Source organism: Cyclopterus lumpus, chromosome 8 (genome assembly GCF_009769545.1).
Source record: "Cyclopterus lumpus isolate fCycLum1 chromosome 8, fCycLum1.pri, whole genome shotgun sequence".
NCBI classification, from domain to species: Eukaryota; Metazoa; Chordata; class Actinopteri; order Perciformes; family Cyclopteridae; genus Cyclopterus; species Cyclopterus lumpus.
Genome location: NC_046973.1, coordinates 11064762 through 11078836, shown reverse-complemented (window position 1 = coordinate 11078836; position 14075 = coordinate 11064762). Strand labels below are relative to the sequence as shown.

The window sequence follows — 14075 nt, the reverse complement described above, 5'->3', positions numbered from 1 at the left end:
CACCTCGCTCCTCCCTCCTTAAGCGGTAACTTTTGTCCCTTTTGAGGAGGGCGTTTGGCCAGAGGGCTTCCTGTCTTTGCATGGTTTAAAAGTTTGGTTTGATTCTTCCAAAAACGACCTCCACGCATTAATCAAATGCACAAATGCTGCATATACACATTGTGCACGTTTACAACCTTTCCAGCTATATTGTCAATGTGTTTCTCAATATTGTAGCTTTACTGGTATTTCTGTCCACTCTGTCATGTCCAGGAAACTGTCATGTTAAGTTAATCAGTTTTGTGTCCATGTTGTCTCGTGATTTCCTGTTTTATTGTGAAAGTCAACTCTCCTCTTGTTTCAGGCAACTTGTTCCTTCCCCTGTATGTTTCTCCTCTGGTCTGATTGTCTGCCTCGCTCCCGATTGTTTCCAACTGTGCCCTCATCCTGTGTATATATTGTCTGCGTCTCCCTTTGTCCTGTGCCAGTTTGTCTTGTCTTTTGTGCCAGAGAACCAGCCATTTCCATGGAATTCATCAGTCACCAGGTCATGATATTATGTTACTTTGTTCATGTAGATTTTCTGTTTGTTTGTTCCAGTTAATTAAAACTGCGATTTTTTTGAGTTGTGCGTTTGGGTTCAAGTCTTTGTTCGGTCATGACACACTCTGTACATGTGGCCTTCATTTATTACCGTCCGTCTTCCAGTGTTTGAGTTTAAGAACAAGAGGGAGTCATAGTGAGGCACATGTGATGTTGGGCTCTACATATAAAATTGACTTGACTTGATTATTATTTTTACAACCATGAACGCTGGTGGGACCTGTTTCTCACAGTTTGAAGCGTTTGAAGGGGTTTCAAGAGTGAAATAACTTTCAGTTTAACAAGTTTAACACAATTATCTAATTACAGTGTTGTTGTTGTTTTATGACTTTGTAGGTCATTGAAACATTTTTCACTCTTGGAAAGTATCCATATACCCAAATGTGATGCCACATTCTCCACGTTTCACCAGGTATCCACAGGAGGAAGAAACCATGAACGTACACCCGAATGCATGATGGAGAGAGAATGTGTTGAATGGGAACATTCTCATATACAATACGTCTCCACTCTGATTCCCTGTTAGAGCTCTTATGAATGTGTTTGTGTGTGAGGAAGGACAATCACCTGAGCTGCAGACTGAGGAACAAGGCTCCCTCCTATTGGCCGCTGAGGGAACAGAAAATCACACACACACACACACACGCACACACGTGCAAAATGTTTACCGTCAAGGGGAGAAAACAGAATTAGAGAATCATGGGATTTATAACTTTGTAGCATGCAGGTGATTGGAACTTCAAATGAAAGTTTTTTCACATTTGTTTTTTGATAAATAAAGCTTTATTGAATAATGTGATTGTTGAACCATGGGAATAAAATAAACAGAACCTTCCTTTGACTTCCTCTTGTTTTCATCTCATTTGAATTACTGTAAACAAAAGCTCACTGAGGTTATCAACTGTGTGTATAATGTCTGCTGAAAACCTTGATGATGCTCAGTAATAACGCCATTAGAAACTTTATTTTAAAAAAACATTTAAATGAAGAATTAAAAAAGTAAAATTGAAAGTATTGGTTTGGATGAGCAGCATTTATCTGCTTCACGGGATCTGATCCCGGACCTGTCGGCATGTTGGTGTGATGAGACGAATTTCCTCGATGTTCTGTCAGATTTAATGTGACCGTGTTTATTATTTTAGTTTGAAAAAAGGACTCAAATCAATTATAAGTGAGTTCTCATGATGGAACGGTATTTTGAAAAGAGCAGGTATGGATTTTATTTTAATGTCTGACTCATTGAATAAGAAGACAACATAATCAACATAATTATAATAATACATTCCAACTGTAAGGGTAAAACATGTGGCATGTTATAGTTGTAGTTATTGTTCAGTCTTTATGAGAACACACACACACACACACACACACACACATACACACAGCCGCTCTGTTGTGAAAGGTCAGGTTCAAGGACACAAGCCACAATGAATGCTTGGTAAAAGCCGGCATTCTAACCCCACCTCACAATAATTGTCTTTCTTTGAGTTAAGGGAGGAGCGGTTTGGTAGAAATGAACATTGACACACACTGTTTGATTATAAGTTGAAAAAACAATTACTCTGACAATTATTACAATAAACAAAACTTCATGCAGAAATCGATTACATTAAACGTATTTTTAAATGATTTCCTTTTTTCCCCACATGGAAAGTGGACCCACTAAACAGCAAATAGAAGCTACCTAGTCAGCACAAATCTGTGATATTGTAGGAGCCGACTGAGTCCGGCTGTCATGTCTGCTGCTCCGACAGATGGGAAGTCTTAAACCTGTCTTCACACCAGCAGCCATCACACAACCAAGAACAGACTGGCGGTGAACCAGTCTGACATGTGTTGGAGTCCATGAGCACTGTATGAAACCATTTTGTGTTGTTTGGAGCATTATGTGTTTTTGTCTCTGCTTTGTTAAAAGATGTGGTGTGTGGGTACTTGGTGTCAGTGATGAGGAGTGGGCCCCAAAGCCCCCGGTAGCTCAGGGATCCTGGTCCTGAAAGCCCCCCAGGTTCAGGACAAACTGTCTCAGGGCTCGGTATCGACCGAAATAACCAAGAACCAAGCATTGAATCATCTCGAGCCAAATTGATCCTTCTTGTGCCCAAATCTAGGAAGTATGACGAGATGCGTATTGCTCACAGCCAATCCACGCAAGCGTTGTTTAATATGATGTGAAGTATGATTAGCCCACAATACTGCAGCAGCTATAAACCACATGGGAGGGATCTGAACACGAAGATGTCACTGGTTGCAAAAAGCCAAGATGGCGACAGCCATATCGTCCAACTAGAGGCTGCAAAACATCAATCCACAATGACTATGTCCACTTCTTATAAACAGTCTAGACCAGTCCACCCTGTATGTCCTTTTACTGTCTTAATACTTCCTCGTTCATGATTACGTGTATGACATACAAAAGGATTTTGTTTTATTATATCTGCTTGGTATAGCTACTAATACTGGATGAGACCAGCCTGACTATTGGTATCGGTGTCACTTTTTGGTTTACTGGCATCGTAATTCTTTAAACATTAGCCAGCCCTAAGGTCCGCCAGTGGGCTGTCAATAAAATGCACATTATTGTTCTCCAACATTTGGAATATGCACTAATAGAGTGCAATATCAACGAGATTATTATTATTATTATTATTATTATGAGGCTTGCGTCATTACCTCCTGAGGTTCTGTCTTGATGGAGACTAAATTAAACTGCATGTTTTTAATAGCTAAATAGCTTGATGAATATTAAAATGAGAAGATTGTTGACCTCTAGATAAGTGAGACAATAAAGGGAGCATGGGTGCCAGTATGGGGGACAGCAGTCTGTCCATTAACCCACAGCCATTATTTCCCTCATCTCGACTGGTAAAAAAACATCATGTCTAAAGAAACCAAACCAGCCGACAAGCTTCAATTTCTTCAGTTTCACGACCTGATTGCACCCAGGCGTCAGGTTGGGCTGCAGGGAGTTTAATGAGCCGCAGTAATAACGAAGTATGGAGCTGAATGAGAGGCTGGCTGCATGGAGTCACAACACACACACATGTTCCCTCAACGCTGAGCAAGCTTTGCCCGTCATAGTGGAGCTTACTTAAGATAGATTAGGATGCAAAACTGCTGCGGCTAAATAGTCTTCGTATGGAGCTCAGGGTCGAGGAGAAGGTGGAACATTCTGTGTTGCGCGTTAAATTTGATAAATAATCTACAAAACTCACTTGCTTTTTCTGGTGCTTTTATACATATTTCACTGTCTTCCTCGGTGGGAGTTTGCTCAGTTGTCGTGGAGACGTCTCATTCATCATCATCATGTGACCTATATGGACACAACTGACTTTGGCCCTGTGATGGTAAGATATGGAAGACCATGAGCTCGCAATTAAAGGTGACAGAAAAACATGACCAATGTTAAATGCAACTCTCTTTTCTAGTCTTCTGAACGTTCAAAGTGCTTTAACACCCGTTCACACACTGATGGCAGCGGATAGGGTTCCACCTGCCCTTCAGGAGTAACTATTCATACACACATTCATACACACACACAAACAAGCAGCTACGGGGATCGAGCTGCCAATCCTCTGATTGAAGAACGACCACTTAGCCGCAAGAGGAAGTTACATTTTCTTTTGGGGTAAATTATGTATAAAATGTCCTGCAGACAAGACCTATTTTTGACAAATAGAACATGTTAAATTTCGAGCAACAAAAAGAAGAAATCCCACTTTTTTTCCTCTTTTAAAGCAGCTTAAACTGATCAGACTAATGGGGTCAAAGGTCACTGAAGCCACAGCTCACTCTGATCAGAATAAAAACTGAGACTACAGTCGTTAAATAAGGTTTCGAGGAGTCGTCTTAATGTGTGATAGCAATATGATGGGATCAACAAAACTAAAAGTTTATACTTTTTAGTATTTTCAAAGGCCTTTGAGCTCAGAAGGATCAGCTCCATCTGGAAGAGTCTGAAGAGGATAAACAGAGCGGATTAACGGGGAGTCTGAAAATGTAAATGTTTGCAGCCAACATGACAAAATGTTGCAGAATTGCTTTTTGTTTTTCGGAATTTCAGTTGGATTTTCGCATGAATGACTTCCAGTCGTTAAATGTTGTGTCCAACCCTGTTTTCTGTCTCTGTGTTGGACAGGGAAGTTCCTTTAAAAAGCTCATCTTCTCTAAAAATACGAAACACTGTAAATAAACAGCTATTGGTCACATTCCAAAATGTGTCAACTTGCTTTTTTAAATTTAAATTTTAAATTTATTTGATAGGTAAGAACTTCTAGCAGCTCCACTGGTGTTTGCTCACAGTCCATGTCAGGACTATGCAGGGAAATAGACCAGAATGCAATGCAGTTGGAGGGTGAGTGAAGAGGTGTTATAATTAAAATAATTCCCCAGCACAAGACACTCCTGATACAACAACCTCGTCAGGATCCTCTTTGTGACGATGGCCACATTAAAGTAAGAGAGAATACTGACTGTAGTTTTTAATAAAAAACACACAGATATTGTATCTATTTAGGGGAGTGACGTTGGAGTTGGTAACTATACCCTGAAAATGGTGTATTAAATCTGGTGAAATTATTTTCTTTTCTGACTGTATCATTAAAAAGTGATCATAGCTGGTACATGTATGGAAAGATGAAGCATTGTAAGTGACTCCCCCCGCCCCACACACACTTTCAGTTTTAATTTTAAATAGCAAAACAGCAAAAGCTAAATTAAATATTAAATTAGCAACGACAATGAAACAGAAATAATCAGGAAATCCACACATATGGTCCAATTAAAAAACAAAGATGTTCTTGAATGTTGCTTCATATATATATATATATATATATATATATATATATATATATATATATATATATATATATCCTTGACAAAGACAATATACATTAAATAAAATAAAAATAAATACAAGTGGCATAAAAGTGAAGAACTTTTAATCTCTGGATGGATGTGAATATGAAACACGAATAACCAAGATCACCAACACAAAGCAGAGGAGCAGATGGAGGCGTGCACACGGCATCGATCACACGAGCACATTTCACACATTCACGCCAACACTACTGTCTTTATATTCATTTTATCTTAATATCTTAATATTTGAAAAACAAACAAACACGTGCATTCATTTTGTTGGAGGCATATTTTTCCTGTCTGGTTTATTTGCATCATATCTTGAGAGTTGACTCCATCATAATTTCCGTGGGTTCTCCTCTCTGAGCTGCGGGTTGTGATCTCACGGCGCACGCGTTGGAAAGAGGCTGTTATGCAACCTGACTATACGATGGTCTCACGAAGTGCTTTTTATTATTATTATTATTGTATTATGTATTTGTATATAGGCGTACAATGAGAACAAACCTGGAATACAATTCATGCTTATGCTTGTTGGTACCTGGTCAATAAAACTGATTCTGATTGTGGCATCAAATACTTCACGTGCTTCACTAATTATGCAGCTATAAACAGACTATAATAACATATCAGACGTGATGCTTATATATATATATATATATATATATATATATATATATATATATATATATAATAATATAATACGAATCACTCTCTCAGGCCGTCTCCCACGTGTCCTCGTGTCTCCAAACCTATGGTTGTATTTTCGTTGCCTCTTTTTACATTTTTTTAAGGTGGTTTAGGATTTACTTGTTTATTAGTTTGCACACTAGCCTGATGAACAAATAGAGAGTTATGAATTTAACTTAATGCCACGTGCGATACAAAAAAATAAAATCTATTTAATGTGTGTGTAAATAATATGTGCGAACGGCTGCGAAAGACGTCATAACTTTACTTCATGCCTTTATAAAATCACAGATTATTAAATCCACAAATAATAATCCTGCAGCATCCACAGAGCTGTTCGTGTTTAGGTAAAGGAACCTGATGTGGTTTATCATCACTGCAGTTTATTCAAACTGGAAATGATGACGCAGTTCCGTGCAGTTATTGAAATATGTTTTTCTTGATCGATCCAACCATGATATCATATTGTAGTTCCTTTTAGAATTTACTTTTTAGTGACCTTTTTTTTTTGTTTCTTCTTAGTGGGCAAAACTAATTTAGATTCCGGATTATTCTATCAATCACCAGCTCCACGTGCACCCTTCGCATGCTTATTTTAAACCTATAATTATAGATGTGTGCATTTATGCAGCAGTAGCGGTCCACTATAGTCCGCAACTATAAATATGATAGAAAATACACAAATACTGGATCGTCTGTTGACATGAGTCTTTTTCATATTGAGGGGGAATAAAGGGATCGAGTTCCCTCCACGTGTGTCGGTGTCTCCTGGTTAATGATCTCTGAGCGGATGTTTGTCTCTATACTGGTTGGACTGGTTATGTTGGGACCATGCCGGCCGCTGCCCATCGCTGAGACACCACGGCGTCTTCCTTGTAATCCACCGCGCGGTCACACGTGCATGCACACAGAAACAGAAGAGGCTTCAAGGTGTGCGGCGGCCTTGAACTTGAGCTCATTACATCTGTGTCTCTTTCAGTCTGGCCCCCCTTCCATTCCCCCTCTCCCGTTCCATGTTAAACTTGACCTTGACCCCAGGGGCCAGTCTGGCCCCCCTCCTCAGCTCCAGAGCAGACCACACTGTGAGAGAGACCGACTGTCTGGGTGGTTGTGTGTTTGTTGGGCCCAGAACACTTCAGTCTCAGTTCCACGTTACTAGGTCGTGTCGGGTTGGTCCTCAGTGAGGTCAGAGTCCTGATGGGATGGAGGACCCGCACCAGACCCGCATCGGGAGGATACAGCCCCCCTTCACACTGCTCACTTCAAGAGCTGGTGCGCGCGGGCCAAACATACACTGACACTCAATAATCTTATATAACACTCATAAATTAATTATTGACATTCGAAGAGTTGTTTGAAAAAATAAATACAAATTTAACTAAGGCAAAAATAAACAAACAAATAAATGAATATATAAATAAAACCAATAGAAACACCCAACAAGTTGCCGTGGCCTTCAATCGCACCTTTCCGTGCTTGCGCGCAGATTGAGGAGCAATATTCATTCATATTTGTTTTCGTTTAATGTCTTCCTTGATTCGCTTCACAATGTTTTACTTTAACTGTGTTTTTATACATCCCATTGATTATGAATCGCCAAACGTCAGACCGGAAAACAAATATTCTTCGCCAGAATAATTCCGATCATTTGATACCAAATCAACAACAACAAAAAACGGTATAAAATAATGCTCAAACTGCACACTTACATTTGAAGCATATTGCACAAAAAAACATGTCGTTCTTAAAGCCCCACAGACACACATCAAGATGTATCTTCTTTCAGAGCGGCCTCTGAGGGATACCTCATGGTAACCAGCGCATCCATCCTCCGGCGACACGGGGTCCTGTTTGCAGTCACTTCATGTGTCCATCCTTCACCAGAGGAAGCTTTCAGCATTAAACACTTGTCACTGGAAATGTGACAGTGAATCCATGAAGTGAGTGCGTGAAGAGGTTCAATCCTAAAAATGCTTTTTATTGTGCAGGGAAAAAAAGCAATTCGGTTTGAGAAACTGGTGAAATGATTACTGCACATAACTCAGAAGTGGCGTGAACAATTTGTTTCTGACGCGCTTTGAACCGAAGACACATTTCTCAAATCTAAAAATCCCTCTTTACACTCAGATGGAGAGAGAGAGAGAGAGAGAGAGAGAGAGAGAGAGAGAGAGAGAGAGAGAGAGAGAGAGAGAGAGAGAGAGAGCGAGAGCGGGACTATATTCAGGCGGAGAAATGTCCATGCGGGTACAATGATTTTAATAATCACATGTTTCTTTTAAAAGGCTGGAAATACTTCTAGTATAATATTCTTTTTAATAATTTAATGGAAACGATAAACTGTTGTTCATGTATTAGGCAGTACTGGTTAACAGTCTTTAAATGTGTCTCTATATAGACTTTAAAATAATAAAAATGATCTGCATTCATCTTCGTTTTTGTTCAATATTAAAATACTTTTAATGGACCACGTTTCCATCATTGTGTCTGGTAGGTGTATTATACTTCCTGTCAAATGCAGACAATATTTACCTAACATGAATTATATCAAACTGCTCATGCTCCCCGTGCGTCTTTACGCACGACACAAAACTGTTCCAAATGATTTATCTTATTTTTCTCAGGGTGATAATATCTGTTTTCCTGCAGCCGCAGAAGATCAGACACTTAAGTTTGACAAGCTGCAGCTGCACGAGGAGAGGGAGCTGAAAGTGCTCCACGGAGCTCATGCTCTTCTCGTGCCACAGCTCGAGCCTCATAAAAATATTTTCTTTGACTGACAATCCCCAACAAGTCTCTTCTTCCACTGTTTTTTTTTTTTTTCCACGTGATCAACCGGTCTCGTCCAATGGACACGCGCCCGCCCCCCTCTCCTTGTCCCGGGGGCTTGTTGCGTCAAGGCTGCGGCTGGGATGTAACCGGAGGTCCGGCCGGTTACCGGGAGTCTTTGCCTCCGAGCGAGCACCGTCACTAAACGGCGCAGGAGCAAGGCAGCGCGCGCGTGCTACGAAAGTGCGCGTGAAGGTACATGACAATTACCTGAGAAGTGTGTGAGCAGGAGAGCCAGCAAAGAATAAACGCGCGCCAGTTCACCTTCATCCAGCCAATGTAGCAGCTCAGCGCGGAGGACCGGGCAGAGTCTAAGAGGAAACGGCGACGAACAGAGGCCACACCGGGAATAAGGACCGCCTATGACAGCCTCCTTGGTTCTAAACCCTCGCTGGCCAGCGGACACGGTGATGTTTGTGTATGACAACAACCTGGACGACCTGAACAAGAACATGGAGGGGCTGGTGGGCAGCGGCAACTTCGCCGCCAGCCAGTGCCGCAACCTCATGGCGCACTCGGCGGCCGCCGCTGTTCTCGGCGGACACGCGTCCGGCCTGGTGCACTCCTCGGCGGGTTACCCCGCAGTGGACGTGTCCGCTTCGGGCTCCAGCGAGACGGGCGGGTCTTCGGGGAAGCAGTGCGCGGCCGGGCCGTGTCCGGCGGCTGCCGTGTCGCACCAGGGCTCCTCGGCCGCTACCGCGTTGCCGTACAGCTACTTCGGCAACGGCTACTATCCGTGCAGGATGGGGCGGGGCTCTCTGAAGTCGTGCACCCAGGCGGCGGGAGCCGCGCTTAGCTCGCAGTACATGGACACCACGGTGAACTCGGACGAGTACGCGAACCACCGGGCCAAGGAGTTCGCCTTTTACCACGGCTACCCGAGCCCGTACCAGTCCATGGCGAGCTACCTGGACGTGTCGGTGGTTCAAACGCTGGGTGCGGGAGAGCCGCGCCATGACACCCTGCTCCCCATGGACAGCTACCAGCCCTGGGCTCTAACCAACGGCTGGGGGGGACAGATGTACTGCTCCAAGGACCAGGGACAGGCCGGACACCTCTGGAAGTCCGCTCTGGCTGGTAAACTGGGGTTTGCTTCTCTTTAAAATATGTGTAAAGCAACTTTGCTTTGCAAAATGATGCACGGGCCTGCTGATATGTATTGTTTTGTGACATGTCACTACCAAGAAATTGTAGCTATTTAATATAATAATAATAATAATAATATTAATATTATATGTATATAATTATATATATATAAAAATATATATATATATAAATATAGTAGTATTTATGGAAAGGTGCACGGTACCATGCGACTAATGTTAGCCTGATAATTAGCTCATTATTAAGGTGAATTGTGGTCAAATAGTAGCAACTGTTAACATACATAATATGTTGCAGGATAACAATTATTTAGAACTAGCAGCGCAGTGATTTGGAATTTAAAGAGAAGCGCTCTTGAAATCTGTATTTAGGCTATTTATTATATGGGATGGAATGAAATAATATTCATTAAAAAAACTAGGCAATTATAAGAGGATACAAAGTGTGCATTTCCGTGTGCACACACTGATACGAGCACTGCATCTGAGGATAGAAGGAGCAGGTCGCCCGTGTTGTCGTGCTGCTTACAGACCGCAGACGTCCACCATGTTGTCCGTGTGTCGATGTCCAATCAGCTGCGGGCGCAAACGTCGCTTTCCTGCTCGTTTTTGCCGCAGACACCAAACGCCACGCAGCACTGGTGTTGTCTGTATTACACTTTGCCAGAAACAGAAACGATTGTAGCGTTGTGTGTAAAGCACTCACCCTCTACACTGCCTTTCTCCCCCCTCCAAAAAAAAAAACAGATGTGGTGGCGCACCAGCACGACGGCTCGCCTTTCCGCCGTGGCAGGAAGAAGCGGATACCGTACACCAAGCTCCAGCTGAAGGAGCTGGAGAAAGAGTACGGCGCCAACAAGTTCATCACCAAGGACAAGAGGAGGAAGATCTCGGCTGCCACCAACCTGTCGGAGCGCCAGATCACCATCTGGTTCCAGAACCGGAGGGTGAAGGAGAAGAAGTTCGTGGCCAAAGTGAAGACCAGCGCTCCGTAGTGCGCAGCTTTATTGCGCGTTGGACGATTGAGGGAAGCTGTATTTGCGCGTTATGCATTAAAAAAACAAGAGAGAAATTACCCCCAAAAAAGGAGGAAAAATAGGAGGAAACCACGAGCTGATGGGACAAACACGTGCGCCAACAAATGGAAAGACAACTGCGAATTTAAAAAAAAGACATAAAGGACAAAACAAGATAAAAGAAAAGAAGCAAAGCCCTCTGTCAGCTGTCTCCTCAGAGGCATCCTGTAAATACACCACCTCCTGCCTGCTTTTATGTAACTGTCCTGTCTACTGTCTGTGTGTTTTACTGTGTAAGTGTTGTCCTGTAGCCCACAAAACACGCTCTTATGCGGCTCATATTGTTTATAACGCCTGTAAACCAGTAATCAAAGTATAGTCCAACACTTAATAAACCCTTTTAATCCAGAAGTAGCCTCCACTAGGTCTCATGTCTTCAAAATTCAACTTTGGATCCCTGCGCCGTACTTTTTGTTTTTCTTCTGCCCGTAAGATGTGCAAACAAATCCGCACACATCGCCGCTGAAAGTCCGCCCGCAGACGGGAGGAGGATGCGGACTTCTCCGTGCAGATGAAAACGTGTTTATGAGGCTGCGGATTCATCACCCGGATCAGGCCTCTGAAACGCCACCATGGCAATGCTGTCATTCCACGGGCCTGTTGAGCCCCCGCGTGAACAACTCCTCCCACCGGGCCAAGGAGGCCAAGTGTCGGCGTGCTCGAAGTGTTAAGCTGTGTATGCTAAAGTAAAGCGGGAGCAGGTAAAGGGGTTCATGGAGGAGACAATGACTTTATTAAAGATATTATTTTCTTCTTGGGGGGTTTAGTTTAAAGACTATCTTCCTCAGACTGTCTGTAAAGTACTGCGAAGTAGATGGAGCGCGGAAAAAACATATAATCTATTCTTTTTTTTGTTGCTCCAAGACTTTTCGAACACAGTTCGAGCAAACATGTATATGACATGAAATTAATTCAGCTTGAACCACAGACATCTCTACTTATACATTAATATTGGCTACTGTCGGTAAAATATGTGCTAGACAGTTTTAGTGTTTGTTTTTTTATCACAAAGACTAAATTCAATAAATAAAAATGTAGGATTTGTTTCCACAGGAAGTGAGAAAGTGGCAAAAAGAGCTTATCCAGAATAATGTTACTTTCTCTCTTAAAGGTCTCCATTCACACATTTGCGTCTCTAAACAGTTTAGCAGGAGGGAGCGGAGTGGTGACAATCTAACGCGCTATTGTTCGTGGCTCCTCCGTGCATGTCCTTGTGTGTGCGTGTGTGTGAGTGTGTGTGTGCTTGAGAGAGAGAGAAGCCCTTGACCTTGAGAGTCACGTGAACAAGCCACAGCCTCAAGTCTCCTGCCAACATTTTATGACAGCAGCAGAGCGTTGTTGTATTGTCTGGTCTGGACGCCCCTTCGCTCGCACACGCACACGCACACACACACACACACACGCACGCACGCACGCACACACACACACACACACACACACACACACACACACACACACACACACACACACACACACACACACACACACACACTGCGGCAGCTCCATGCATGGCAACTCCTCGCGCTCTTAACCAGCAGGTTCCCGCGCACCATTGATCCGCTTCTGCAGCGCGTTCACGCGGACGAGTGAGTGACGGTGAGCAGCAGAGGGCGGGTGCGCGATGCACGTCTGATCTGCATCCCCTGGTCGTCGTGCGCATTAGATTGCGTTGTTTCTTTAAAAAAAAAAAACGCATCCAAAAGAAACTAATGAATGTGACAGCAAGCATGATTTTGATATAAATAATCATGTATATGGCCTGTCTCAGTCTGTGGATCCCGGCGCGTTCCCGTGTCACGTGCAGCACTTTGTCTGCTCCTCCTCAGACAGTCTGGGTTGAGCACAAAATGACTCCGAACCTTTGCGCGGTATCAGCCGAATTCTTCACATTCGGCCACCATGCAATGATTGTCGGGCTCATATGCGCCCCGCATATTTCTGTTCCTGCAGGTTTAATGCAAACGTTTGAAATATGTTTAATGATGCACCGGGCGCTGTGTGGTCGTCAGAGCTGTCTCTCCGAAAGGGGCAAACCGACCCGAGGGGCTGAAACACGTTATTACGGTCTACTTTAAATACTCTATACAGACAATTAAGTGATATCTTTTGATGACATCATTAGAATTTTAATATTTCACAAATGTTTGACCCAAATATGAATTCATGACCTCGGGACATCCAACAATGAAAATAAAATAGTGCAATAAACTATTAATATTTCACATCGAATGCTTTACACGAAAGCATCGTCTGTCACGTTGCGTGTCTTTTTGGCGCATTTACCTTTTGAAACATCCCATAATTAGGCTACAGTTACTTCGTTTGTGTTTCAGGCCTTCTGCAGTAAAAGAAAAAAAGCCCTTTACACAGAATAGTCAATGTTCTAGAGTGTATGGAATATAATACATGGCCATACGTTTGTGCTGCGGTGAAATAGTAATATAAACATTCAGGTTATTTTAAACAATACTGCATATACATGACAAAGCTGATTTATTTTTTCCATTGGGGGAAATATTAATTTCGAACAATTATGTAATTTTTAAAAATAAGCTGGATTCCAGTCATTGTAAAACCGACTTTCATATCCTGTGCAGGTGTGTGTGTGTGTGTGTGCGCGTGTGTGTCGAACCGTTAAACATTAACATTGAACTTGACAAACGGCGGTGTGCTCTGCTGCCTGTTGACTCTCTTTACTGCTCCGTCTCTGTCCTCCTTTAAAACCAACAATACCGACGGAAGCCCTGAAGCTCATAAAGACCCCTTTCTCCCCTTTAGTCCAAATACCAGAGAGAGGAGGAGGAGGAGGAGGAGGAGGAGGAGGAGGAAGGAGGACCACCCGTCTCATGAGGAATTACTATATTTTCTCACACAAAAGCACACGCTAATTCGAGATTATTAATTAAGTAATGCATTTGTTTTTACACAATCATTTGTGTCC

The 14075-nt window shown here is 42.7% G+C and overlaps 1 protein-coding gene across 1 annotated transcript; it reads left to right on the top strand.

Moving 5' to 3' along the window:
- Window positions 1–9317: 9317 nt before the first annotated feature.
- On the top strand, window positions 9318–11053 carry hoxb13a (homeobox B13a). Its single transcript, XM_034539659.1, has 2 exons — window positions 9318–10032; window positions 10806–11053. Exons 1-2 carry the CDS (start codon window positions 9318–9320, stop codon window positions 11051–11053), a joined length of 963 nt encoding a protein of 320 aa, XP_034395550.1.
- Window positions 11054–14075: the final 3022 nt, after the last annotated feature.